At 37.0% G+C, this 26,883-nt stretch overlaps 1 protein-coding gene across 2 annotated transcripts; it reads right to left on the bottom strand.

Annotated features, from left to right (window-relative positions):
- Nucleotides 1-11,356: 11,356 nt before the first annotated feature.
- Nucleotides 11,357-15,995, bottom strand: LOC113298009 (ATP-dependent 6-phosphofructokinase 5, chloroplastic-like). 2 transcript variants are annotated; one of them, XM_026546644.1, is made up of 13 exons: nucleotides 15,458-15,995; nucleotides 15,312-15,360; nucleotides 15,082-15,155; nucleotides 14,668-14,779; nucleotides 14,279-14,374; nucleotides 14,079-14,180; nucleotides 13,610-13,684; nucleotides 13,073-13,213; nucleotides 12,860-12,904; nucleotides 12,655-12,759; nucleotides 12,463-12,543; nucleotides 12,140-12,268; nucleotides 11,357-11,995 (listed from the first exon to the last, which is right to left on the bottom strand). In XM_026546644.1, exons 1-13 carry the CDS (start codon nucleotides 15,868-15,870, stop codon nucleotides 11,828-11,830), a joined length of 1,590 nt encoding a protein of 529 aa, XP_026402429.1. In that variant the 5' UTR covers nucleotides 15,871-15,995; the 3' UTR covers nucleotides 11,357-11,827. The 2 variants fall into 2 exon arrangements, with proteins under 2 accessions (XP_026402429.1, XP_026402428.1); XM_026546643.1 differs by having other exon boundaries at nucleotides 11,358-11,995; nucleotides 12,860-12,973.
- Nucleotides 15,996-26,883: the final 10,888 nt, after the last annotated feature.

The following is a 26,883-nucleotide window of genomic DNA, read 5'->3' as shown; positions in this document are numbered from 1 at the left end:
GAATGTTTCGTTATGATTTTTTCAATAACTTGAAAATTGCTTTGATGCTAATAGTGTGTGAAAACGGCTATTGTCATCCTCTAAGAAAGTTTCAATGATTGAAATAGAGTTTAGAACTATTGGATTATGAACATAGTATGCATTCTTGCATGTATGTGATCCATGACCGAAACTATAGTATGCATACCCGCATGCGTACTTGTAGTTGTAAAATTTCGTGTACCAAGTACACATACCGGTACGCATACTTGCGTAAGGTATAGGTACGGGAATTTCTGTTGGGTTTTGGAAGTGTACTAAGGTATGCGAACTCAGACTGGCTACTTAAATATGCGTACCTGTTTGCATACTTGAGTGGTTAAAGTTCTAAAATCGGTTTGTTCATAAACTAATACATTTATATATTAAGGAATGCATTCTTTGCAAACCGTGGCTATAATGTTCATGAATTGATTCGAGTGAATCAAACTACATGAAAATGCGGGGGTCTAACAACCACATCCAACAACCTGTGATATCTCAATTATATAAAAAATATAATGCGGAAAAGAAATAACACATCCAACAACCTGAATTGAGAAACTGAAATATAAAACTTGAAAATGCGGGGGTCTAACAACCACATCCAACAACCTGTGATATCTCAATTATATAAAAAATATAATGCGGAAAAGAAATAACACATACACCAGAATTTTATTAACGAGGAAACCGCAAATGCAGAAAAACCCCGGGACCTAGTCCAGATTGAACACCACACTGTATTAAGCCGCTACAGACTCTAGCCTACTACCAATTAACTTTGGACTGGACTGTAGTTGAACCCTAATCAATCTCACATTGATTCAAGGTACAGTTGTGTTCCTTACGTCTCTCATCCCATCAGGATACTACGCACTTGATTCCCTTAGTTGATCTCACCCACAACCAAGAGTTGCTACGACCCAAAGTCGAAGACTTGATAAACAAATCTGTCTCAGACAACAAAGTCTATAGATTGAATAAATCTATCTCCCACAGAAATACCCGAGAGTTTTTGTTTCGTATTATGATAAATCAAGGTGAACATGAACCAATTGATAAACCAGACTTATATTCTCGAAGAACAACCTAGTATTATCAATCACCTCACAATAATCATAATCGACTAGCGAAACAAGATATTGTGGAATCACAAATGATGAGACGAAGATGTTTGTGATTACTTTTATCTTGCCTATCAGAGAAATTAATCTCGAGTCAATTATTTCAATTGTACTCAATACGATAGAATCAGGCAAGATCAGAACACGCAAGTACAAAGAAAATAGTTGGGTCTGGCTTCACAATCCCAATGAAGTCTTTGAAGTCGTTAACCTACAGGGTCTCGATAGAAACCTAAGGTTAAATTAAAATGTACTCTAGCTTATGCAACTAGTAACACACACGAGGTGTGGGGATCAGGTTTTCCAGTTGCTAGAGTTCTCCTTTACATAGTTTTCAAATCAGGGTTTGCAATCCAAGTTACCTTGGTAACAAAGCATTCACGGTTAGATGAAAAACTTGATTCAACCAAGCTAATATCTTTCAACCGTTAGATCGAACTTAGCTTGTTACACACAAACGAAATGCACCCTCATTTAGGTTTATGTAACCCTACCTAAACGTGTACACCATGTTGGTTCACAAATAGTTAACCGAGGTTAGCCATATGATTACTCTCATATCAACCTTATTCATCTTAACCATAACTAGTTCAAGTGACTCAAATGAAACTAGTTAAAGAGTTTTTCAATTGCTATATTCTCATAGAATTATACAAGAACACAATTGAAGCAAAATCGGTTTGATTCACTCGAATCAATCATGAACATTATAGCCACGTTTTGCAAAGATTGCATTCCTTATTATATAAATGTTTATGTTCATGTTTAAAACCGATTTTAGAACTTTAACCTTCAAGTATGCAAACGGGTACGATACTCGAAATACCCGAACTAAGATTGAGTTACGCCAGTACGCAAACGGGTACGCATAGTTAGGTTCCCGGATTTCTCAAACCAACAGGTACACAAACGGGTGTGCATACTATGGTTCCCGGACATGGATTACATATGTGGAAGAGTGCACAACATGACTTATCCAATAATGGTTAAGTGTATTAAACTCTTATTTCAGTAATTGAAACTTTCTTAGAGGATGGAAATAACCGTTTTTCACACACTATTAGCATCAAAGCAATTTTCAAGTTATTGAAATAATCATTACGAAACATTCCAAGACAACACCAAATGATTGTATCACACAAACCATGTAAGATGTTACTCGACAATTTTCACATGATATAAGATGAACTTGGTCGAAGCGAAAGCTTGCCAACACATATTTCGAGAAATATGTAAGTGAGTTAAACTCAGCTCGAAATCTCAAACGTGTATATCGAAAACTATATCGTAATCCGACTTATGTCTCAATATAAGAGATAGAGTAGAAATAGACTTTCCAAGTGATAGATGAGTTTAAGTCTCCACATACCTTTTGTCGATGAAGTTCCACAAGCTCCCCTTAGTAGTTCTTCGTCTTCAAATGATGAACGTCGTGAAAATTAAGCTCAACTACACAATCTATGTCCTAGTCCGAGACATCTATAAATAGGCTAGAAATTGGGACCTATAGTTTTGATAACTAACATTGATAAACATGCTTGAGATAGCAACGCATGCGAGTTCGACCGAGCAGTGCTCTAACAAAACTCTTTGATATACTTTTCTATAGATTGAGTCTGACTGTCTAGTTGATTCTCTTGAAAGTATATTGGAGTTTGTCTATTCAGATTGCCGAACGAAATATTGGGTGTGGTTGTTGTACCCCGCTTTTTGAAAAGGTAGTTTATGAGATCTTCCCAATTGACATTCACTACACATAATGGGATTTGACAGGATATTGTCAAGCTTTATTGTTCTACAGATTTTACTAAAAGACTCAGAAGAGGGATGTGCGAATCTTCTATGCCAAACTTCAGATGAAGCAACACACAGGAAGAAAATGATTTATAAGGAATATGACTGTGAATTGGATAAAGACCATTGTCACTGGGCCCTTTGAAGAGAATCCTCCTTGATCTCGTGTCCTTGATACAAAAATCAGTGGAGATAAAGGTTAGAGCACAAGAATTGTCTCTAGCAAACTTATGAAATGAGATGAGATTATGTGAGGCTTTAGGAACATGGAGAATTTTATTTAAATGAAATTTTTTGGAAGGGAAAGATAAAGTACTAGAACCATGACCTGAGATAGACATACCTTCACCATTAGTTGTAGTAACCATTTCAGTACCATGATAAGAAGTTAAAGTAGAAGTATCAAGATTAGTAGCATCACCAGTTAAATGATTTGTGGCTCCTGAGTCCATGTACCATGGATTTTCCCCAAAAATATTTGCAGAGGCAAGCATAGCTTGAATGTTTCTTGGTGGATCACTTCCTTGATAAGCAAAGTTGAGGCAATTCTAACATTAACGAGCATCATGACCATATTTGTGGCAGTTTTGACAAGTAGGATGATTTCCTGATGATAGTTCTGGAGGAGAGGGTAACAAACCTTGAGATGAACTTATAGTTAAGAAGAATTGATTTCGACCACGACCTCTGAAGTTATTTTTCTGAGATCCACGACCAAAGCCTCTACTAGAACCACGAAAATTACCATATTGAGTAGCAAAATCTCTATTAGTGGATTCTTCATGTAAAGCTTTATATCTTGCAGTAACAATGGATTCCTCACTGAGAAGCAAATTATGAAATTCCACACTAGATATAAGAGGAAATCTAATATGAATGAATGTAGCAAAGGAAGCATATTCAGCAGATAAAGCACCAAGAGTAACGACAACCAATTCATCATCTGAAACTTTAGATCCTGCAGCCGCAAGTTGATCTGATAGTAGTTTAATCTCATTCAGAAGAGAATGAATTGATTTATCACCTTGTCTGATAGAGAGAAGTTTGGTGCGCAATTGAATAGAATGCGCTGAAGAGACATGCGCAAATCGATCATTAATACTTTTCCACAGCTCAAAAGAAGAAGAAACTGAAGCAAAATACGCAATCACAGTGTCTGATATTGTTGAATTAAGCCACAAAATGATAGTTGCATCGTTATCCATCCAATCTGAGTAGAGAGGATTTTCGATTCCATTGATTTCATTTCTTGGAGAGGTGAATTGAACAAGACATTGGAAAGAACCATCAAGATGTTTCATTATTTTGAATTTTCGAATGACAGGAAGAACAAGGGATTTCCATGTCAAGAAGTTATCATCTTTAAGTTTAAAATGAACAATGCTGGTTAATTGATTTAATGAAATTTTAGAAATTGAAACGAAGTTGGATTTTCCATAGAATTTGATGGAAATTCGTGAATCATTCAAGATTGAGAGACAAATCAAAAAAGTAGATTTGAAAAATATAACACTCAAGATCGAGAGAAAGATCAAGAAGATAAAGATGAAGAACATCAAAACCTGGGATTCGCAAAGAAGAGAAATCTTGAAGAGATCTGTTGAGTAGCGGAAAACCGTGACCAAGATCCTATCAGAGGAACTCTGTTTCTCTATCTGATGCCATGGTTGAATTAGAATTAAACCACAAAACACTTTCTCATTAAACAACAAAGAAGAGAATAAGATCTTCTTATACAGATACAAGACAGAGTACAGGATGTCATAACAACACTCAACCTGTACGGACACAATGGACTAACAACATTCAGTTTACAGACTCAGGGCAGACAGACCCTTTACAGACAATGTTATTACATACACCTGAGCTGAAATAGAAAGTCATACATTGTCACTGGGATATCAATCAATGTTAAACCCCGACCCGTAAAATCAATTAAACCCCGACCAACTAGGGTTTTTCTCGTTAGGGTTTTATAAGAACGCGCGGTTGGGGGATATCAAAATTAATTGGGGGATATGAATTACTTCCCCCAACCAAAGGTCTGCTAAGGGGTGTTTTTTGGGGCGAAAATACTAAAACACCCTTTGATTAATTAAAATACATTATGAAAAGACTGATATACCCTTCCCACAAAATAAAAAACTTATAATCAAAACCAAATACAAAATCAGTTATCCCGCATTTGAGTACCGGCATACTCGTCTGTTAGGGTTAGGTTTTGATTTTTTTTTTCTTCCATCTTCCTCTCATTTTCTTCATCGTTCTTCATATACTCTACGATTAAAACCAACCCATAACAATGCCTCCACGAAAGAAATCAGATGCCCAATCGAAATCAAAATCGATTGCTCAACAAAAACAAGAAAAGATGATTGCTTTGATTGCTCAAGAGCAAGAGGAAGAAGAACAAGAGAACTCGGACGATCAACCTCTCGTAAACATGGCTTCTGTGAGAAGATAAGTGATTTAGAAATGTTTAATTAGTGTTTCAATCGATTCGTAACTATGGGTTTAGGAAAAATCGCAAACCCTAACTGAGTTGAGTTTCAGTAGCTTCCGACATTCAATTTAGTATGAATACCACACCGGAACAGTGTAACGGCATTTGATTTAGGATAAATACCACACCGGCACTGTGTTACGACATTCGATTTAGGTTGAAGACCACACCGGAACTTAGTCACGACATTCGATTTAGGATGAAGACCACACCGGAACCCTGTTACAGCGTTAAAATTAGGTTAAATACCATGCCGGTATTGAGCTTCTAATAAACAAAGAACCCTAGGATTTTCTTATGGGTACCAGCATAGGTTTTAGGTTAGATTCCATGTCGGCACCTTGTTACGGCATGTGTTTCAATTTTACGCATGTGCCGGCAAAGGTGTTTTTGTATCCAGGAACTTCCTAGACATTACCGACATCCACGACAGTTATTTAGCAACGCCGGTAATGGTTCCCGACATGTAATGGTTTGAATTTACTATGTCGTGTTTTGGTCACGGCATGGTCGATAATTTGTTAAGGTATGCCGGTAGTGATGATTCTATGCCGTTATGTGGTGTATTTATGCCGGTATTAGAAATGAAAGTTAGTTGTCTTATATTTATTTCGTGCTTCTTTTGAAATAAGGCTAAAGCAAAGGAATCTAACATGTATTTTCCATTAAACACCAAGCCAATGTGAATGATACCTTGTCCAATGTTTTCCCTACGATGTTGAACAACGTCATGTTGTATTTGTTTGTCCTGTAGGTGCAATCCATCATAAGAACACCACAACATGTATGAGCCAATTGTGAAAGCACAAGATGCGCAATGAATATTTGAAGGGTCTTGTTGTCTGGTCCTCTTTTAATGATACGCGTGTAGTTGTGATCCCAAACTATCTTCTCAAATTCTTGCATAACGGTCCTCCCTTCCCATTCCACCCTTCTAATGGTTGCTTGTGCGCTATAAATTGTACTTAGAGGAGAAACGTTCGTATCATCCTTTTCCTTGAAGCCTCTGAGAATCACTCTTGGTTTCATACATGCTTTGGTCATTATCTTTACATCCTCAAATTCATGAGGTTTTAGCTTCGCAACTAGGGAGTGACCAACAAATTCTTTCGGATCCCGGTGGTTATGACGGACAAACCACACCGTACAATCCCATTCTTTTTCTTTGTCTCTTAAATGGAATACAAGCTTAAAGGGGCAATTATCCTTCCTCGTACGGGTCTTGTATACCCTATTAGTCTTCTTTGGATATACATAACCCTTTCTCTTATGGCTATCCTTCTTCTTGTATTGCCCACTTCTCTCGCAAACCATCTCAAAACGATTATCTGAATGTTGGGTATTCCTCACCAACACACACATGTTCTTAAGAGCCGTCTCTTTGGCCCAAGCAATTGCTTCATCTGGAGATTTCATTCCCTACATAAGGACAACAATGGGAGATTATAAGGTTCATTACAAGCAATCCTCACATAAAGTTCTAAAAACTAGGTGAAAAGTATTGTTTGGTAACATACCAAAGGCGTTTTATAGTATTCGGACGTATCCGGACCAAGCGGTTGGGAATTTATTGGATCAATGTATGTCACAATCTAAGGAATGAATGAAAAAGTTTGAATTAGTTCCAAATATAGTTAAATTACTATGCCGGGTACTGATTCCGGCATGCTCGACGACAGCTCCGGCATATTAATCTCAAAACAACCAAAGCCGGAAACCGGTGCCGACATTCTCTAATAATGTTCCGGAATTCTGGAACTGCACTTGAAAAAGATGATCTAACTTTAAACAGTACCGACATTGTATTTTCTTGAAGATGAATGCCGGAAACGGAGTTGCCGGCATGCTCGTTACACAAGTTTCGACGCCGGAACCAAGATCCGGCACTATCGATAATTTAAAAACCAAGCCGGTATATTACTACCAAAATCACTAACTTCTGGATATTTTTCTTGTGGTACCGTCATGCTCTTTTTATAAGGTTCAAAGCCTGAATGTAGTACCGGCGTGCTCGATAATTTATATACCACGCCGGTATTGAAATTCAAAATTCTTTAACTCCTGGATGTTTTTATTGAGGTACCGGCATGGTAAAGTTAGGAGTGAACCATGCCGGCTGAATATTCCATAGAATATTCGGTGGTAGGTAAAAAGTTAACTGCGCGCCAGTATGAAATTTTTGGTTGAAGACCACGCCGATAAATGTTTCAAAATGGAGGATATTGTTAGCCGGCATAGAAATAGTATGAATACGATGTCGATAGTTTTGGTGCCGGCATGGTATTCATACTATTTCTTTGCCGGCACAGAGCTTTTTCAGAGAAAAAAATGGCGGATCAAAAAAAAAATTCAAGTTTTTGACCTCTTAGCAGCATTACATGTGTATTGGGGATGCTTGTATGTTGAACTGGTTTACTTTCTTGGGCTGGTTCTTCAAAAAACACTTCATGCTCACAAAAATCATGATTCAAGGGTGTTGGTTCTTCGTATAATCCCAATTGTGAGTTGGTATCATTAACCGAAGATTGAAGATATGCTTCTTGTTGTAATTGAGCTAAAGATTCAGCAGCTGCAATTCTCTCCTCACAATCATCTTCCATTTTCACAAAAAAAGTTCTCTCTAAAAAAAAAATTCCCTCCTTCTACTCTCACCTCACTCACACAAATTCAAATAAAAATACACACTAATCATTTATCAAAAATCTTAAGATTTTACTAATTATTATTAACCACTAAATCTGATTAGCGAGGGCTAGATTAGGAATTAAAAAATTAATTAGATAAGGGGTGACCCTGATTTGATATTTGGATCCAATTTTTGTCATTTTCCTCTATCCCCAATTAGTTTTGATATGTAGGAAATACCATTAGGTCCTATAAATAATATATTAGAGAGAGTAAAGGCTTTTGATATCCTCAATTGCGCGTTCTTTTATAACTCGTTAAAACACTATTCTCTTGAATCTCTTCCTCTTCCTCCATTCACAATGCGGGAAAGTCAGAAGAAGAAAAAGACAATCGCAACAATGTCAAATTACCTCCCGCAAGAGATTCTCCAAGAAATTTTCTTAAGGCTGCCAGGGAGGTCTCTTTTGCGATTCAGGTGCGTGAGCAAGCCTTTTTGTACCTTAATCGATAACCCTAGTTTTCCTAGTATGCATCATGAACTTAGCAACATAATAAGCAATACCAGTATTATGTTTCGTAATACTCTTCGAAAAGAACTCTATACGATAGATTATAAGTCAGTATCAGCTTTGTTGCCATTGACGACATCATACACAACAGTTTGTGAATTCATTAATCCGGTGGATCACCCAAGAATATTTCAAGATTGTGATGTTGAATTTTTGTCTTCAAGTGATGGTTTGGGTAAGTCGTACTACAAGTAATTGGGGTAAAGAATATTATATTTGGAATCCGTCAACTAAAGTATTCAAGAACATACCCCTGGCAGGAAAGGTAAACAAGGATGACATATTTAGACATGGATTTTGTTATGATTGCAAGACTAACAGTTACAAATTGGTAAACTTTGTGGTCGACCAGGCTTCAAAGTGTTCTGCTGTTGATGTCTATACATCTGGAACAAATTCATGGAAAAGCATTCAAGGCATACCTTACTATATTACACATAACTATGCCGCACTGCTCTTCAATGGAGCTCCTCATTGGCTTGTGTATACCCTTGGAAAAGGCTCCAACGTCCGATATAGATGTGGAAGTATTGGGAGGGTCCCTATGTTTAGTTTTTCGTGTTTATAATGTCCGCGCTGATGTGTGGGTGATGCAAGAATATGGAGTGAGAGAGTCTTGGACTAAAAGTTTTTCCATTACCCAAGAGAGTATAACTAGAAGCTGGTATTTGGAGTTAGTATGGAGTTTTAAGAACAATGAGACTTTATGGGAGGTCGACCAGGGTTTAGTTTTATATGACCCAACCAACAAAATATATAGAAAGATGACATTGGATTCTGATGCTGCTGAAAGGCCTATTGTAGTACGGAATTATGTGGCTAGTTCAGTTTCGTATTAACTAGGTACCTGGCGGATGAATATTTATGTTGCAAGTATGAGGAGTGTGTCTTTGTTTGTTTTGGTTTTTAATGTCTGGATTGATATATTGCAAGATTACAGCAGGGGAAGCTATGATCCTCGTCTCGCCAGTGGGCATAGAGTAAGAGAATCTAGAAAAGAAGATGCGAGCCTTCATTTGGAATAAGGCTGATGGTGCTAGAGGTGTTTATTGGGTGGCTTGGGAACAATGTACTAAACCTAAGGAATTTGCCGGTTTAGGCATTAAAAATTTAGAAGTCATGAATCATGCTTTACTTTCTAAATGTCTCATAAGGTTTTCGAAAGAAAGAAATACTTTGTGGGCACAAGTAATTTCTCTCAAAACAGAATTTTGGCTCCTAGAGATACCTTGTGGTTCTAGTTGTTGGATAACTATAACTAAAGCTGCTGCCCTTTGTTATAAGAATCTTGAATTCTCAGTTGGTGATTGGTCTGGTTTCAGCTTTTGGCATGATCCTTGGACTGGTGATAGCCCTCTTGCAGAGAGGGTTCCTTCTCTCTTTAAGTTATCTGTTAACAAAGATGGTGTTATTCAACATTTTCTTGCAGTTGATAATAATTTATAAGCTGGAATCTTTCTTTCAAAAGGAAGCTACAACCCTTTGTGTTTTTCTGCAAGTTATTGGAGATTCTCCGCTACTTCAACTGGACCTTCAAGTATACGGTGGAAAGCTTCAGCAACATCTGACTTCTCTGTCAAAGACTGTTAATCGAAAGCTCACCAGCATGGCCTTTTAAGACAATTTGGTTGCATCAACTTCCGACCAAGGTGTTAATTTTATGATTTGGCAGGCTATGCTCAATCGAATTGGAGCGAAAGATAATCTTCTTGTCAGGTGGAATTTGTGTTCTTTGTCAGGCGTCCCTGGAATCAGTTCAACGTATTTTCACTTCTTGTGTCTTCTCAAAAGCAATATGGACTGAAATTACACCTTCGTATAACGGTGTTCAGTGACAGCCACCTAACACTTTCAATCAGTTACTGGATTTATGGCCCAAGGCAAAGATACAAGGATCGGGGAAGATAATTTAGCCACCATTTGGCTAATCTGGAAGAAAAAGGAATTCAATTATTGCAAGTAATATCAAGTCTTTGATCTTTGAATGGTGCAAGGTTTATCATCCTAATTTAGCTGTTTCTTTTGGAAGTTGGTTGCTTAGTTGGGATGCTCATTAAATTTTTTTGTACACAATTTTTTCTCTCTTTTGTATATAATTTTTTCGCAAAATAAAAAAATAAAAGGAGAATCTTGAACTAAAAATTTATCCATTAGCTAACTAACAGTGTTAGGACTTTCTATATCTGATGAATTTGATTATAATAAGGGGTTGTTTAGACAAAACATGGAAGGATATCTAAAGAGTTCGTTTCCTTGTCGGGGTTTGAAATGATCAAGTTTAAAAAAGACAGTGTAGCTTCTACTAGCTTCCAAACATCATAGACCCGCTACAAGATTTGGTTCAGATGGTCACCGGCCAACATGTAACATGTAATAAAAGACTGGTACAGTTTGCATCTCGATTTTTCAGACGGCAATTAAAATTGGTCTTTGGGAACGACAAAGACAACAGAATTAGGCATCAGAAATGGTCATTGATTACAATAGTAGAATAAGCTCTTTGGAACAAACATTTGATCAATGGAAACTCTGGAACAATTAGGGGGAAACTTCATCTTTAATCTACACTAGAGAAGATAAAGAGTACAAAACAAAAAGATCTTATATGTAAACAGAATCAACTAAAAATGAATTTTACAGCCCACTTGCATAATGTACATATTTTGCATTGCAACACAAAAGCTTAAAATATACTCGTAGTTTGCAATGACAAATCCTGCAGTAAAAGACCGATAAATTCTGTACGGAGTACTACCTTTTTCCATGGGCACAGTATTGGAAATTACACACGGTATAAGTTCAACTACTCGGTTCATGCACTAAACATAGATCATAGAGAAGGTAGTTCTTAGTCTAAATGATTTCTGAAGCATGAGTCGAATTTCACAATCAGATTATCATAATTCAATTATTCTTAGTTACAAAGTGCTCTTTAATGAACGCTTTCTCAACCTAACGTGTAATGGACTATTTATTTCCAGTCTGCAGAACTCGAATATACCTATGTGTACTTAAAAAACAAATAAAAAGAACACAAACAACAGAAAAATGAATAGGCCGCTAACACTCCGCACCTACATCTGATGGGCAGTAATTCTGTGGTCCGGTTAACAAAGAACTTCTAAGAGCTTTATCTAAAGTTCTGTTGCATAATGGAAATTTGGGACAAAGGAATATTGTCGATGCAGTTATAGGAAGTCCGGTTGGCCTGTAGAAGTCAAGCACCTATGCCACATTCGGCTGTCGGGGTCAACACGCCTGGTTGAGCTAATGACTTCTGGAATGGGCAAGTACACATAGTGGCTGTTGCATATTAAAACTGTAATACCACTGTAACCAGCAAACGCACCATGAACCTGCAATTTCATTAAAACATCAAAACGAGTTCTCAATATATAATTTGCTGATTTCAGGTCATACTAGCGTGCTTATGGGTATATAGATACTAATCAAGCAAAGAATTTTTTGTGCAAAATTAGAAGAGGTAGAAAATTTCTCACAGCATTCTGGCCAAGTACAGTGCAGAGGATAGCATCGGAGGCATTGGCACGACATGCACGGATCATATAAGTGGGATCGATGTATTTAATATCAGCATGAACATCTATCTCTTTAAAATGTTTCCTGATCTGATAAAAAGTCCACAAGCACATTTCTATCAGAGTAAAGAATGTGTAATTACTACCAGATTGTGGATTCTTAACAGAATTCAAAGATAGTTTGAACTGTATTTAGTTGGACATCAGACTGACAAATCTGTATTTGGAGAGAGAGAAAAGAAAAAGAACAACTCACAAAATGAGAGCCAGTAAGGAAACCTAACCTGCTGCTGGATGTGAACTCCAATATCTCTAAGTATCGGATTCCCAGATGCATCTCTTGCATCTGACTTTTCTAACAAATCCTGAATTATAAAAAAAGTAAAGGTGGTACATCCACTTGATTTAAGTTTCAATCCTATCAGTTTGAATTAAACAGTGTTCTCTTATTCTTCATTTACAAAAATATTCGCTACCTGCCCTGCTCCTTCAGCTACGCAAACAACAGCAGATCCTTTTGTCTTTATTAGATGCTCTAAATGGCGCAAGACACCAAAAGGTCCACCTAATTTAAAGGGCACCTGAATTTGAATTATCAAAGAGATTACCTTAACATGAGTGTTCAAGAAGAGTGAAACTTTATCCTGTGTGGTTGTGCATGGGATCAAAAGTGTTACACACCTCAGGAATCAAACAGACATCAATTTGTCCACTTGAAAGTGAAGCCTGCATAGCTATAAAACCACTGCTTCCCATTAGTTTTACCAGGCCAATACCATGATAAGCACTACGTGCCTGAACGGATCATGTATAATTTGAACACGTGTTACACATATGAAAATTCAGAAAATTATGTTACAAGACTGCAACTGCAAGTCAAATAAACTCACCCACCTCAATATATGCAGAATTTATAGCTCGCTGAGCTTCTTCAACAGCAGTATCAAATCCAAACGTCTTGTCCATCAAAAGTATATCGTTATCAATTGTTTTGGGAACACCTACCACAGATACTTTCGGTTTTCTCTTGCGACACTGCACTTAAATCAGCACTTAATGGGCCACCCAACAAATTCACAACGATCGAAGAAAAGAAAAAGTAGTTCATAATAAGGATTAATCTTTTCTTGTTTTTATTTGTTTTTCCAATTACATTACATAAGTCTGACACACCAGACATGAAAGACTTGCACGGTTCAAGCGCTAATCTATAACTTTTTTGTTCATGCCACTTCAAGCATTATTCATGCAACTTCAAGCATTAATCTATAACTTTTTTATTCATCCCTTAACTCATTTTCATGTCCATTATTTTCATGGAGATGAAACGAGCAACTTGTGAAATTCTGATTCAATCCAAACGCGGTGTATATACAACAATTATATGAGATCATGTTTTCTTAACAATGCAGAAATCAGGAGAAAAAGTACCTCGTTATGAATTGCATTTGCTCCTGCATGTGTCCCATCCTCGCCGAGTATAAAAAGCATATTGATTCCCCTGGCCTTAAATCACCCAGTTAGTTGGTCTTAAATATCTTAAGCAGTTCTGAAGCTGGTCTATGAGGCCCTTTTTGGAAATGACTCAAATGAGTGTTAACCAAACTTTTTGATAAAAATATTTTTTTTTATCATAAGTTCACAAGTGACAATTCAGCCATTCTTTTTTTACTTGCAGTAAAATCCATTTAATAGAAGTTTCATTTTTTTCATTTAATAGACGTTTCAGAGTACATAATATCTATACAAATGAGATGGTCTTCAAAACAAAATTAAGAGGGTGTGGCAACTTTGTCTAAGCTCTGTCATTAACTTATCTGTATTTTCATGAAAAAAAAACAGCTGTACATAGTATATAAAATATACATTTGAGCTCATTTACAGAAAAATGGCATTCTACCTGCATGCTATCTACAATTTCATTGATATTAGCACCTCCACGGGAAACCCCCAGCAAACTTCCACCATTTAGGTTAATGTTTTGGACAACTTGGCGAGAGAGCTGTTAAGCCAAATGAAAATATCAGAGTCCTGAACACAAAATAAGTGCCATCAGTATAAACCGATAATCTCATACATGACTAAACCAGGGATACTCACAGGAATTTCAGGTAAAGACTCTTCAAAAAATCCACGGTAACCATACTGAATCCCAAAAATCTTCTGAACCCCATATACTTCAAGGGTAAGCACTATCTGTGCGAGCGTAAGAGAAATACAAAGACATTACCAACAGTTACACAAGATGAGACTGCAATTATCGTGGTGGTGGTGGGGGAAGACATTGAAAGCTGTACGCTCCAGCCATTGACAAATTATAACTTTGGCTGAGAGGACAAATTCCATTCATCAGGCCTATACTTGAGCTTTGAAGCAGTAGATTGTCTAGCTATTTGTGCTTCATACACACATGACACATGGCTTGGCATGTTCCGATACGTCCTTTGCAAGCATATGGCTGAACAAACAGTATTTACGAACTCACTGACCTGTCTTATGACATCATTGAGACTAGGACACAGGCCCCCACATGTAACAATTCCAGCTTTTACTTTCTCAGGTTCAAAATATATCTGCATCCGCGGTCCCGCACGGTGCACCCTAAGTAAGATTTAAATCATTGACGAGTAGCAGAAGGAATCAGAAGGAATGTTAAGCTAGTAACATATAATATGCTCTAGAGAGAAGCCTGGTTCAAACCAAGTTAGTAGAAAATGCAGCGCTCGTTGCTGCAAACCCTCAAATGCTTTTTAAAACAAATGTATAACTTATTAATCAGAAGAACCACTTCTGACATGGTTCAACCAAATTATGCACAACATGCTCATTTTACTAAAGAGAGTTTTGCTGTACTTCAAAGTTCCAACCATGAGAAAAAAATATTGAAGAAGGGAAGAACCAACCATTGCTCCACCCAGCTGCAATCAGGGTCAATACACTCCGCTCCAGCAGAAGATGGTGATGAATATTTGATAACCTGAATTTGTGTATTAAAAAATTGCTCAATCTATTAGTTTATACATATATACATGCCCACCTACATATGGAAAGACAAGGCAAATTCAAGCACTTGGGTCATACTCTAAACCTTCAGCGGGATAAAACAGCAATAAGGTAACAAGTAACAACATACCTTTAGAAGTGCCCTATCATCATCATTTACATAGCCATTTTGAGAGCTCCTGTAGCACACAGCCCGAATTTGATGAATAATAAATGTAAAATTCCAAAACCCCAGTCAAGAATCACAAAATGAATGGTAAGTACAAATAAATGTACCTTTTCTGAAGAGAGAATGTTGTTGGAATTGGCTTTGTATCAAACACATCCTTCAAATGTGGCAAACTGAACCTATTTTCAAAATCTTCTTGAAACTTTTGTTTCCAATGTGGATCACCAAAATCAATCTCAGACTTTATAGATGTTGATTTAACAGTAATTGAATTCTTTCTTTCAGTAGTATAATTGAAGCTTAACCATGAGTTGTTTTTCTTCTTGGTATGTAAAAAATGTTTCTGAGAAACGATCAAACTAACACTATTCACAGAATTCGAAATCAGAGCCATTTCACCTTTTCTGAAGTGAAAACAAAAAGAACAGAAAGAAAAGTAATAGAGTTTTATGAAAAGGGAAAAGGTATGGGCAAAGGTATAGTTATGTTTGTCAATAATAGGATCAGAGATCAGCCACATCAAGTAACCAGGGTAAGGAATTGATAACCATTCACCTTCATCAATTTTTTTTTGATAACCATTCAAGAATCAAAGATGTGCAGGGTGGGGTCACTATATTGTTACTTCAGAATGGCATTGAATGAGAAAAGTAGTTTGTTCCACAGTCTTCTAGGCTAAGGTATAAGCTAACTGGACATGGGCTTTTATGTGCTTCAAGCTTGATATCAGGCCGATTTGCATTAATTAGGAATGATTTTTTTCTAAGGACCATGGTTTTTTTTTTGAGGGGATCATAATTCTATTAGGCCACCTTCCCTATATTGATAAGGGGTGTCCTAAAACGTTGAAATAACTAACCTATTCTTAACCTAATTTAATTTAAAACCAACCTAATAACCATTTATATATATAACCACCACCTCCTCCCACCACCACCGCCCACCACCGCCGATTACCACCACCACCACCTCCGATTATCACCACCACCAACCACCAATTACCACCACCACCATCGCCGCCCACTACCGTCGATTACCAACACCACCACCTCTGATTATCACCACCACCAACCACCGATTACCACCACCACCTCCTCCCACCACCACCGCCTATTTAAGAAATGTAACAACATCAATGCGATCACAATTAAGTTCGGTTATATAATAATTTTATCGAGTATAAAAGACGCCAGCCGCAACCTGATTCTGCCATGGGACCACTCCGGAGGTATTTTCCAACAAACCCTTCACTTTAATTTGATTTTGATTGCTTCAATCAAATAGAAATCGTCAAAATTGGGTTTTAATAGGAGTTACAGAGCCATGTTCGGTTAGGCCGATTTTCCAAAAAACCCTAGTTTACTAACCGAACTTCTTGAAAATGAAGAACACGAAGAACAGTTCGGTTCCATTGGATTTAAAACTAAGTCACCGAACTCTCTGTTCGGTTGTTTCGCAAAAAATTTTAAAACTACAAAGTAACCGAACTCCACCCTCAGAACTGAAAAAAACAAATCCGGTCTAACCGAACTGTGTTGTTGTGGCCACTATGTTGAGTTCCAAAATAACCGAACTTAACCAATAGAGTTCGGTTTGTTTGCAAAAACTTTTAAAACTACAAAGTAACCGAACTTAGCCAATAGACGCTGGAACTTCACATTTTTGTTTGTTTGTTAAGTTCGGTAACTTCACAATTTTATCGCAGAAACCGAACTCAGAGTTCGGTTGGTTAGCTGTTAGGTTCAAGTTTGCGAAAGAACCGAACTTTGTAAACTTATATACTCTTATAGTACGTAAAGTTCAGTTAGATCAAAAGTGCATGCAGTTTGCGAACCAACCGAACTTTGTACACCAAAGTTCGGTTAGTTGAGAACCAACCGAACATAACGCTGTAACTCCTAGAAATTCTATTATTTGAGAGTTCGGTAACCTGCGTGTTTGGAACAAGTAACCGAACTACACTTTCAGATGAGTTCGGTTACTTGTTTATCTCACGGGGCAACCGAACTACAACTTCAGATGAGTTCGGTTACTTGTTCTTCATATAAAGTAACTGAACTGTTCAAAATCCAGTTCAAATCCGGATCATTTTGAAGATTAACAAATATTCTAGGAGAGGATGGAGATGAAGAATCAGATGAGTTTTCATCATTTGAATACTCAAACTTAGTGAATTGGAACTTTTTTTTATTTTCCATGTTTTCTCCTTCATCTTCTCTAACTCTACTCTCTCAATAATTATACTCAACTAATAATAAACCCATCTTTTAATTTAATCTCACTAATTGTTTTTAACTAAATCATTCACTAATCATAACCTAAAATTAATTAAGAGGGTAGATTAGGTATTAAATAAATAACTAGATATGGGGTGACCTAAAATTACTTCTAATGCCTTTACCCAAAATAAAACCATGGTCCCCCAAAAAAATCATGGTCCCCAAAAAATCGTTCTTAATTAGGGGCGTGCAACGGACGGACGGATGCGGATCAAGGGTCACCCGTGTCCAATCCGTCAAAGTTGCGGATTTGGAAAATCCAACCGTGTCTGGTCCAATCACCCGTGGATTTAACACCCGCGGATCAACGGGTGATGCGGACCGGATGCGGATTAACCGCAGATTCAGTCCAAAAAAAAGAAAAAAATATTAGAAAACTTCTTGCAAGATTTCTGTCTTACTCTTGAACTCTTGAAGAGTTAGATCAAAAAACACATGAAAAATCTCCTATTAGAGTTCGTACAAAATCAACATACAAGACTTTAGTAATCTCAATATGACCTTTCTAAAAAAAATTTGGATCAATTTATGGAAAGCTCACCTAGGCAAACAATGTCGTGGGCAGTTCATGATTGAAAAAGCTAAAACATCAACACCGACAGATGAGTTTCAGCTTAAAAGTATTGGAATTAAAATATAGTAAACTTAAGGCTCTAAGGCCTATTCCTATGCACATGCCAAACACTGCTATTTAGCATATATGCACCCACTATGGGTATGCCAAACTCATATGCCTATATGTCAAGAATAACATATAGGCATACACGATAGAGTTTACAGCGAGCGATAGAGTGTCCATCGCTCGATGGTCAAGTCAGCGCTCGCTGGTCATTCCAGCTGTCGCTCGCTGGTCTGATCAACGCTTATCCGATCTTCATCCAACGGCTACCATTTTCCCCCTCTATAAAGACCTAATTTCTACCCATTCCAAACCAACTTCAAATTCATTTCAACATGCCTAGTGCTCGTATAACCGAAGTGGATTTTACTCAAGAGGAAGATGTTTCTCTAATTCGATGTTGGGTTTCAGTTGCAAGCGATAGAGATTTCAATGTAGATACTTTTAACTTATGGGACACTGTGTTTCAAAGGTTTACGACGTTAAGTCACGTAAATCCAAGAAGAATAAATGAGTGTCTTCAAAATCGTTATTGTTTCATCAATAACAATGTTGGAAAGTATCAGCAAATTATGTGGTTGATAAAAGGGGATAATCCTGGGTTGTCAAATGAAGAATTAAAAATTAGAGCTCGTACCAAATCCTCCGAAGACAACGGAAGATGGTTTAGTCACGACGAATGTTATGAACTCTACAATGTTCATGTGCAGGGATTCACATTATAAGTATTGTGTTATGCAATCAAGGTTAATTTTTAATGAAATGTAAAACTAGTTTGTATTTGAATATTAATCTAAAAAAAGTTTCAATTAATTAAAAAAAAATATTACATTTCAACTAAATTGCTTACGTAATTAAATTTCTTACATTTAAACTACTCATTACCTTGTCCATTTCCTCCCTGACCAAAGATCTAATTGCCCGCGTTTTCTGGATCAAGAGCGTTGTTCAACATATCAGTTAGCGAGCCGGTTTGCGACTCACTTGGTGCTTGAGTCTCATCAGAATCACCATAACCTTGATAAGCAATGGGTTTAGGGCGCATGGGAACACGATAAAATCTTGAAATACGTGTTGTTCATATTCTTGAGGAGTTTGCTGCAATGGCTGCTGGAATAGTTGAAATGATGATGAGCTTGAGGCAATTGGGGTATACAGAGTCGATTGCCTAATTACTTCCATGTTCACACCACCACATGGAGTCATTAAGTCAGTTGGCAAAAGAGAACAAGGTGCGGTATTTATAGGAGTTAGAAAGTCGAACGTTGGCGATATTGATTATAACGCCATCGCTGGAGTCAATACCGAGCGTTATTGATAATATGACTTTATCGATGGCGATATTGTCAATAACGCTCGTTAGAAACTTGGTCACTCCATGATTTTCCCATAGTAGCACAAATGGTTTGCCATGTCACCTGGTATGCCAAACAACTTTTTTTTAACATGTGCATAGGAATAGGCCTAAGTGGTGATTAAAATTTTAGTTTCACTAACCTAAGGACAAGATGCAAGGAAGTTTAGAACTTGATGCAAGAAAAAGATCAGGAGGGTTTCACAATAATGTAATCAATCTTGATGAGTAATAAGATATATATGTTCAAATTTCCATACAACACAAAACCATAAATAATTAAAATTCAGTTTTATAAAAACCACAGGTTAAGTTATCCAATCTACCTGTTTGATCTAGCTACTACGTTTTTATTGGTTTGGAGGAATATCGACCAGTTGGTTAGTAGGTAGGACTTGACAAAGTCCACCAGTGCGGGTGAATCCGCGGATTTCAAATTCTAACCGCAACCAAACTGTTAAAAGTACGGATTTGAGAATCTCACCCGTGCCCGGCCCATAGATCTTACGGATTGGGTTTCACCCGCAATTTTACGGACGAATACGGGTGAAATCCGCGGTTCCGTACTTTTTGCTCACCCCTAGCATTAATGAATGTGCATATGGACGGATAGGTTACTGATAAATTCCACCATTTATTTACTTATTTAATAAGGAAGTTTTTTTTTTAGTGAAACAAGTTTAATTTAAGATAAAAGAAAAAAAAATACAAAGTCTGGAAACAATTCAGAACATCATTATAGGTGCAGAACTGCTTCCCAATTAAACAAAATTTGACTTACAGAAAATTCTTTAAAAACCTCTTTCTCAAAACACCATAGAATGATGGTTTGTTTAACGTCTAAACTAAGGTTTGAAAAACTTGTCACGGCTCAGGACATGGCCAAGGTTTGAAAAACAGGTTACGACTCAAGTCACGGGTACTAGGCGTGACCGTTATAATGCGTTTTGACGGGTGTGAACATGTGTTGGGGAAAAACACGTTATTTAGAGAAAAAACGCGTTTTTTGTACGTTTTTCATAAAAACGGGCATTCTAACGGTTAAATAGAAGATTTCCAGAATTATATTTTTTTAAATATATATTAAGCACATTATTTTCATCTAGACATTTTTCGTAGACAAGAAACTGGAAGGAATCCTGGCAACAAGGTGGGCCCCAATTCCTTTCTGAATAACAATGCCTATTCTATGGGAAAAGGAAATTACATTACTTAGCATCAACGTCGAACCTAGATAGGTGATTATGTAATCTCCTTAACAAATCCATCAGATCATCCCCCAGATCACCAAGCATCGTAAAAGCCAAATCACCAAAACCATAACTTTGAGCCAAGCATTTATCCAAATATTTCTTATGTTTACGAGAAATAACATTGCTCAACGCTGAACCAGGCTGAAAAGTACTAACTCCACCCCCAGTGAAAGGTGAAACCCCAGTAACATCCGGGAACGCATCACGACCATTAACCCAATTATAAATAAGAATATCAGCCGGACGCAACCCACTCCCCTCATTAGACGAAAGTCCTAGTGCAACTTCCTTCCTTGCTGGAACCCCAACCCGAAAACACATGTCTACAATGGTGTCACAGACAAGATCATGCCGATATTTGAGGCCTGCCTCATTCGCACAATGCAAGGCATGATCCCTAAAACAATCCATGTCCCTGTTACAGGATACACAAGCACTATTATCTGAGAACAAGGGGATACCTAGACGGTAACTCAGCACATCACTAAATTGTCTCGCACCAACTCTCTGGTTCAGCCCTTCGATAGGTAACGCCTTGAGAAAATCTTGAGCGTGACTAGCTTTGTTACATTGCCAAAGCACACTATCTTGTGTAGTCATAGAAAATTTGGTGGGCATCTCTTTCATGACAACGTCAAAATACTTAACTGCCAAGGTCTTCATGGGATGGGGGGCAGTTAGATCAACATTGGCACAAGGACCACACACACTCGAGAACAACTCCATGGCACGATGAAAACCAATGTCAGCCTCTTGGAGAGAAGTGTTACGAAGAATAATGTCCTGGAGAGGTTGGGTTTGGACGCCTGACGCTAAACAAACAATAGTGCAATGCGTCATCCATAAAATAAATCCCAAGCGCACCAAACCGAAGCGGTAAGGAAGCAATACGTTGATGCAACATGCCCCAACCAGGACCATCATTCGTAACAATATGCCGCAGGTGTTGAGACAAATGAGAGCCAAAAATAACTTGTGACTCAGTCAGGTATTCCGACATAGTTGTCCTTATAGAAAAATATAGCTTAGACACACCAACACAGCTTCTCAACAAATGCAACTCACACTGCGGGTCTTCCAATTTCTTCACTTCTTCCATCAATGCAGTAGTCTTAATTACTCTAGAACGCACAAAATCACTACAGAAATCATGGTCTAGGCTGACCGACCCTCCTAACGGTTTGACACGAATCTTAGATTTTTCCTCATGACTAGTTTTAGGAACATACAGGTGTAGAACACAAATCGGAAGCAGCAGTAATTGCATCCAACTAGGAATATCCTGATGGTTAGCCAATACCCTGTCCAACGTGAACCTCAAAACCCTGGAAAATTGCAGTTTGCATTGTGGAGGGATATTCTTGACAGTACGGACCTGTAAACGAAAAATCTTATCCAGTAGATCAAGATCAAGGCATGGAGAGGAATCAGGTGGATCAGTGGGCACATTACTATCATCGACGACAACCATAGTAGATGGGGAAGGACAAACCAAACCATGAATAAGAAAATCTGCTTCACTGCCATTCCACGGACCTAGGAGAAAATGAGATCTACAGGATCTGCTCCATGAATGGATCAACATGCACTCAGTGCATAACCAACTCTGAAGCTACGACAACATAACTTCCCAAGCTTGGTACGCATCGTGGCTTGTAGCAATCCTGTCTCTGCATCGCTCCTTTCCCTTCCCATGCATAAAGTGTTTATCGTTCAGATGTTTCAGCAGCGAACCCTTCCCATAGCCTCTACCACAAATGCCCCTTACAACCATCGAATCCCCTGAATGGACAATGGATGAAGGAAACATACTGGGAATCACTAGACTGGGAACTAGAGAGCTGGGAATCGCCAAGACTCAAACTGGTTCTAGGCATTGAAAAACAAAACCCTAAAAGACCATGCTAAGGAAGACGATAACCCACAGAAGTTACAGGAAAGAAGAGGAGAAACCCACACATACAAGAAGAAAAAAAAGGAAGAAAACAGAATTGATCAAAGAAACCCTAGTTCCTTCCCAGGAACTTCCCGGAGTCTCTCCAAAGTCGCCGGAGTTTCTCTCTCTTCTCCAAGAAAAAAGGAAGAAAACAGGATATAAAGTGCGTGAAAACGTTATAACTTGTCTAAAAAACGTTGTGACTAAAAAAAATAATCTTTTTTAATACTCCCTCTGCCCCTAAATAGATGACCTATTCATTATTAAATTTTGTCTCACTAATATATGACATGTATATCATTAAAAAATGAGATATTTCTAAAATTACCATTTTAATTGAGTATTCTTAGTATAAGAAATACGTATAATTCGATAGTCATATTTATATTCCTTACATAGGTGTTTTAAAAGGCTTTTCACTTTACAAATTACGAAAGTTTGATAAAATTTGTGACGGTCAATTACACCCACTAAAATTTTGTCGGCAGCAATTATGCAATACATGCATAAATAATATGAAGAAAGAATCAAAAAATCATCAATCCAATTTAAGAAAATCCATAACCTAGCTAGGTAGACTTTGACATTTGTTAGATGGCCAAATTTTCATCAGATGCCAACAAGTAGGCAAGGTTTTAACTCGTCAACATGGTACTAATTTCTAAAACCCAATCATTGAATGCTTAAAAACAAAATAAGCTAGGCATATGCATGGTCAGTCGGGTAGAGTCAATCAACCTATTAATAGATTCCACTAAAATTTCACTTCTAATCAAATGATATGATTATTCCGTCCAAGACTCCCAAGTTATGTACCCCCACTTCCACTGGATGATGATGCATATGTAGTTTTTTATCCCACTTTAAGTTTTAACTTTTAACAAAGAATTGGACTTGGTTCACTTGAAAATTAAAGTTGATGCAATTGGGCGAGGCAACGAATCCTTTGGTTACTTTTTTCTTTTATTTTCCCTTTTATAGTAAAAAAAATCATGATTGTACTATTATTTTTTCCTTTCTCTTTTTTATGTTCACCCTTTAAAAACAGAAGAAGGCGTATTGAAAGAAGTAGACAAACATTCTATAACCCTGCTTCTTCGCGGTGAAATTCTTCCTTCCTTCCTTTGTGTTTTGAAATTTCCAAGTTTCAACTTTCAACTACAAATTTAAGAGGTAATTTTAGTATTTTTATTAGAATTTTCATTTAAATTAAGTATTTACCGATATATTTACTGTTTGTAGCTATGTAGTTTATTTATAAGTAAATTTGAATTTCTAGTAACAATTGTACTTTTCTTTGTAGGCAGGAAGCATATGAATGATGCAAGGTCAATTTGGATCACCATCAACACGTATTGCAGCTCAACGTGGTGATCCTGTAAGTTGATGGTTGTCTTATGGTGCTGGGTATCCATCCCTCCAGAAGATTGCAACATAGATATTAAGTTAAATAAATACATCATATGGATCAGAGAGGAATTGTAGTGTGTTTGAAAGAATCCACACCAAACTACGCAATCGTTTACTTTCATCGAGAATAAATGATTTGGTGTATGTCTAGTACAATTTGAAGTTGGAACAACAAAGAATTAAAGGTAAGCAAGGCGACATAGCATTAATATTCACGACATTCATAGTCTACTGAGGGATGACAATATGCTTGACTGGATAGCGGGGAAAAACGAAACACCAGTTTTACCTCAAGAAGAACAATGGTTAAATATGCTGGAAGAGGAAGCCGTTAATAATCCAGAGCATGTCCCTCTACCATATAACTGGCATGATCCCGAAGTTCAAATCCCATACGAAAGGTTACCGGTAAGTGAATTTGTTTATGACTTTGGTAATCTTTCATTTGGAGACAATACACAAGGTTATGAGAATGTGAATCCGATATATGATTTCCTTTACACTTCCGATCGCTCTGACCATGGCGTTCAACATATGAACGAAGGATATAATTCTAATATTGATAACAATATGAAGTGGATAACAATGATGATGAAAATGAAGGAGGTTATGATGACGATAATGAAGGCTATTATGATGATGATACTTATACGAACGAAGATAGGCAGTACCCGCACGACGATGACTATGATGAGGAAAGGAACCGCCGAGAAAATGAAAAATACATGAATAAATCAAAAAATGGTGGTGGTCGTAGTTGGTTCGCGGTAGCTTTTTAAATGATGAACACTAGTTTAACAATCTTATGTTCCTTAAATTTGAAGTTTTTAATCATGTAGTTTACTTTTCCCGTATTATTTATAAAAAAAAATCGAAATGTAAGCTTTCAATCCAGAGAAAGGAAAAAAAACTCAAAAAAAAAAGGTAAGAAAGTTATTTACACGATTATAACGTGCGTGATAACGGGAAAACAGTTCTAAAAAACACATGTAAAATGTTATTTAGAAAAAAAAAACATTCATACTAATTTTGGAAAAGCGGTTATAACGTGTGTGAAAACTGACAAACGGTCCTAAGAAACTACCGTTATTTCCTATTTATCGGCATTATAAAAGCACGGGGTTCGGGGACCCTCACGGCTACGGTATGTGGGTGTGACCGTTTTAACAACCGTTTTTCGGTAAAAACGGGTGTTTTCCAAATCTTGGTCATGGCCATTGGGCGTGACCTTTATAACGCGTTTTGACGGGTGTGAGCACGTTTCGAACAAAAAACACGTTATTTAGGGGAAAAGTGTGTTTTTTATACGTTATTCTAAAATAACGAGCGTTATAGCGGTTAAATAGAAAATAAAAAAGAATTATGGTTTGAAATTCCTATCTAACAGTTACAACGTGCGTGAAAACAATTATTTTCTATACATCATTATTTTATTATTTTATTTTTAAAATATTAATTATAATTTTTTATTTTTAAAATATTAATTATAATATTTTAATCTTTAATTTGAAACATAAAAACTGTAAGAAAATATTTTTTAATTATTATTATTGTTTTTTTCTCTTTTTTTTATTATCTATTTTTAAGAAAAATATTTTATATTTTTTTTTCTTAAAAACGGTTATAACTGACGTGAAAACGGGAAAAATGGTCTAAAAAACTTGCGTTTCAAATGTTATATTTAGAAGGAAAAAACGTAAAATTCAATTTTGAAAAACAGTTATAACATGTGTGAAAACGGTTATAACGGGTCTAAATAACGTTGTTATTTCCTATTTATCAGTAATATATAGACACGGGTGTCGGTGACCTTCACGGACACGCTACATAGGCGTGACCGTTTAAACGGTCGTTTTCGTAAATAAAGGCCGTTTTTCAAACCTTGATCTAAACAAACTTCATCAAAAAGTTGTTTACAATCCCTTGTCTTCCACGGATGCCATAAAAAGACATAAATTAGTTTCTCCCAAACCTTCTGTAGACATTCCAATTTTGTACAATCATGAATGTCGCCCGCAAAGTCGTATCCGAAGTGGTCTAGCTGTTAGGGTCTAAAATGAGTGCAAAGTTGGATCGTGACTACCACCTAATAAGTCCCAAATGTGAGCTAGTCTTATTATCTGCCAGCTAGAAGACCATCCTAGGGCCACGACGTGATTAGACTTTAGGTTTGTTGGGAAACCAATAGTCCATTTTGCTCCTCCATTGTATGTACACATTTCAGAGCAATTAGAAGAGAACATAGGAGAGAGAGAAATAAGAAGAGTAAGTAATCCTCCTACTTACGCAGACCTATGTATACTCTAAAGTCATTTGACTATCTTTGTAACCATTCAACACATAGTGAAACACCAGCCCCGTAGATGTAGGCCTTAGTGCCGAACCACGTAAATCTTTGTCTTATTTACATTTCAGCACTTTACATTCAGCGTTGTACTTCATGTGCTTTACATTTATACTTGATTCTCTGTTTACTCCTTTATACGAACATTACTTATGATAATATTCGACTAGACAATGACAAGCTCGAAGGCTTTGAGTCGATGAATCGATATAATCATCCCCTTTACACATACAACGTACAATTTTAGAATTTGAGTGTATGCGAATATTGTTTGTGAACACGTGGATGACTTCATGATTTATGTGTTCACATACAATTTTAGAATTCAAGTCCACATT

This window comes from Papaver somniferum, chromosome 7, assembly GCF_003573695.1.
Source record: "Papaver somniferum cultivar HN1 chromosome 7, ASM357369v1, whole genome shotgun sequence".
Classification (NCBI taxonomy): Eukaryota; Viridiplantae; Streptophyta; class Magnoliopsida; order Ranunculales; family Papaveraceae; genus Papaver; species Papaver somniferum.
Note: the sequence above shows the minus strand (reverse complement) of the source record. Positions and strands in the feature narration are given on the sequence as shown.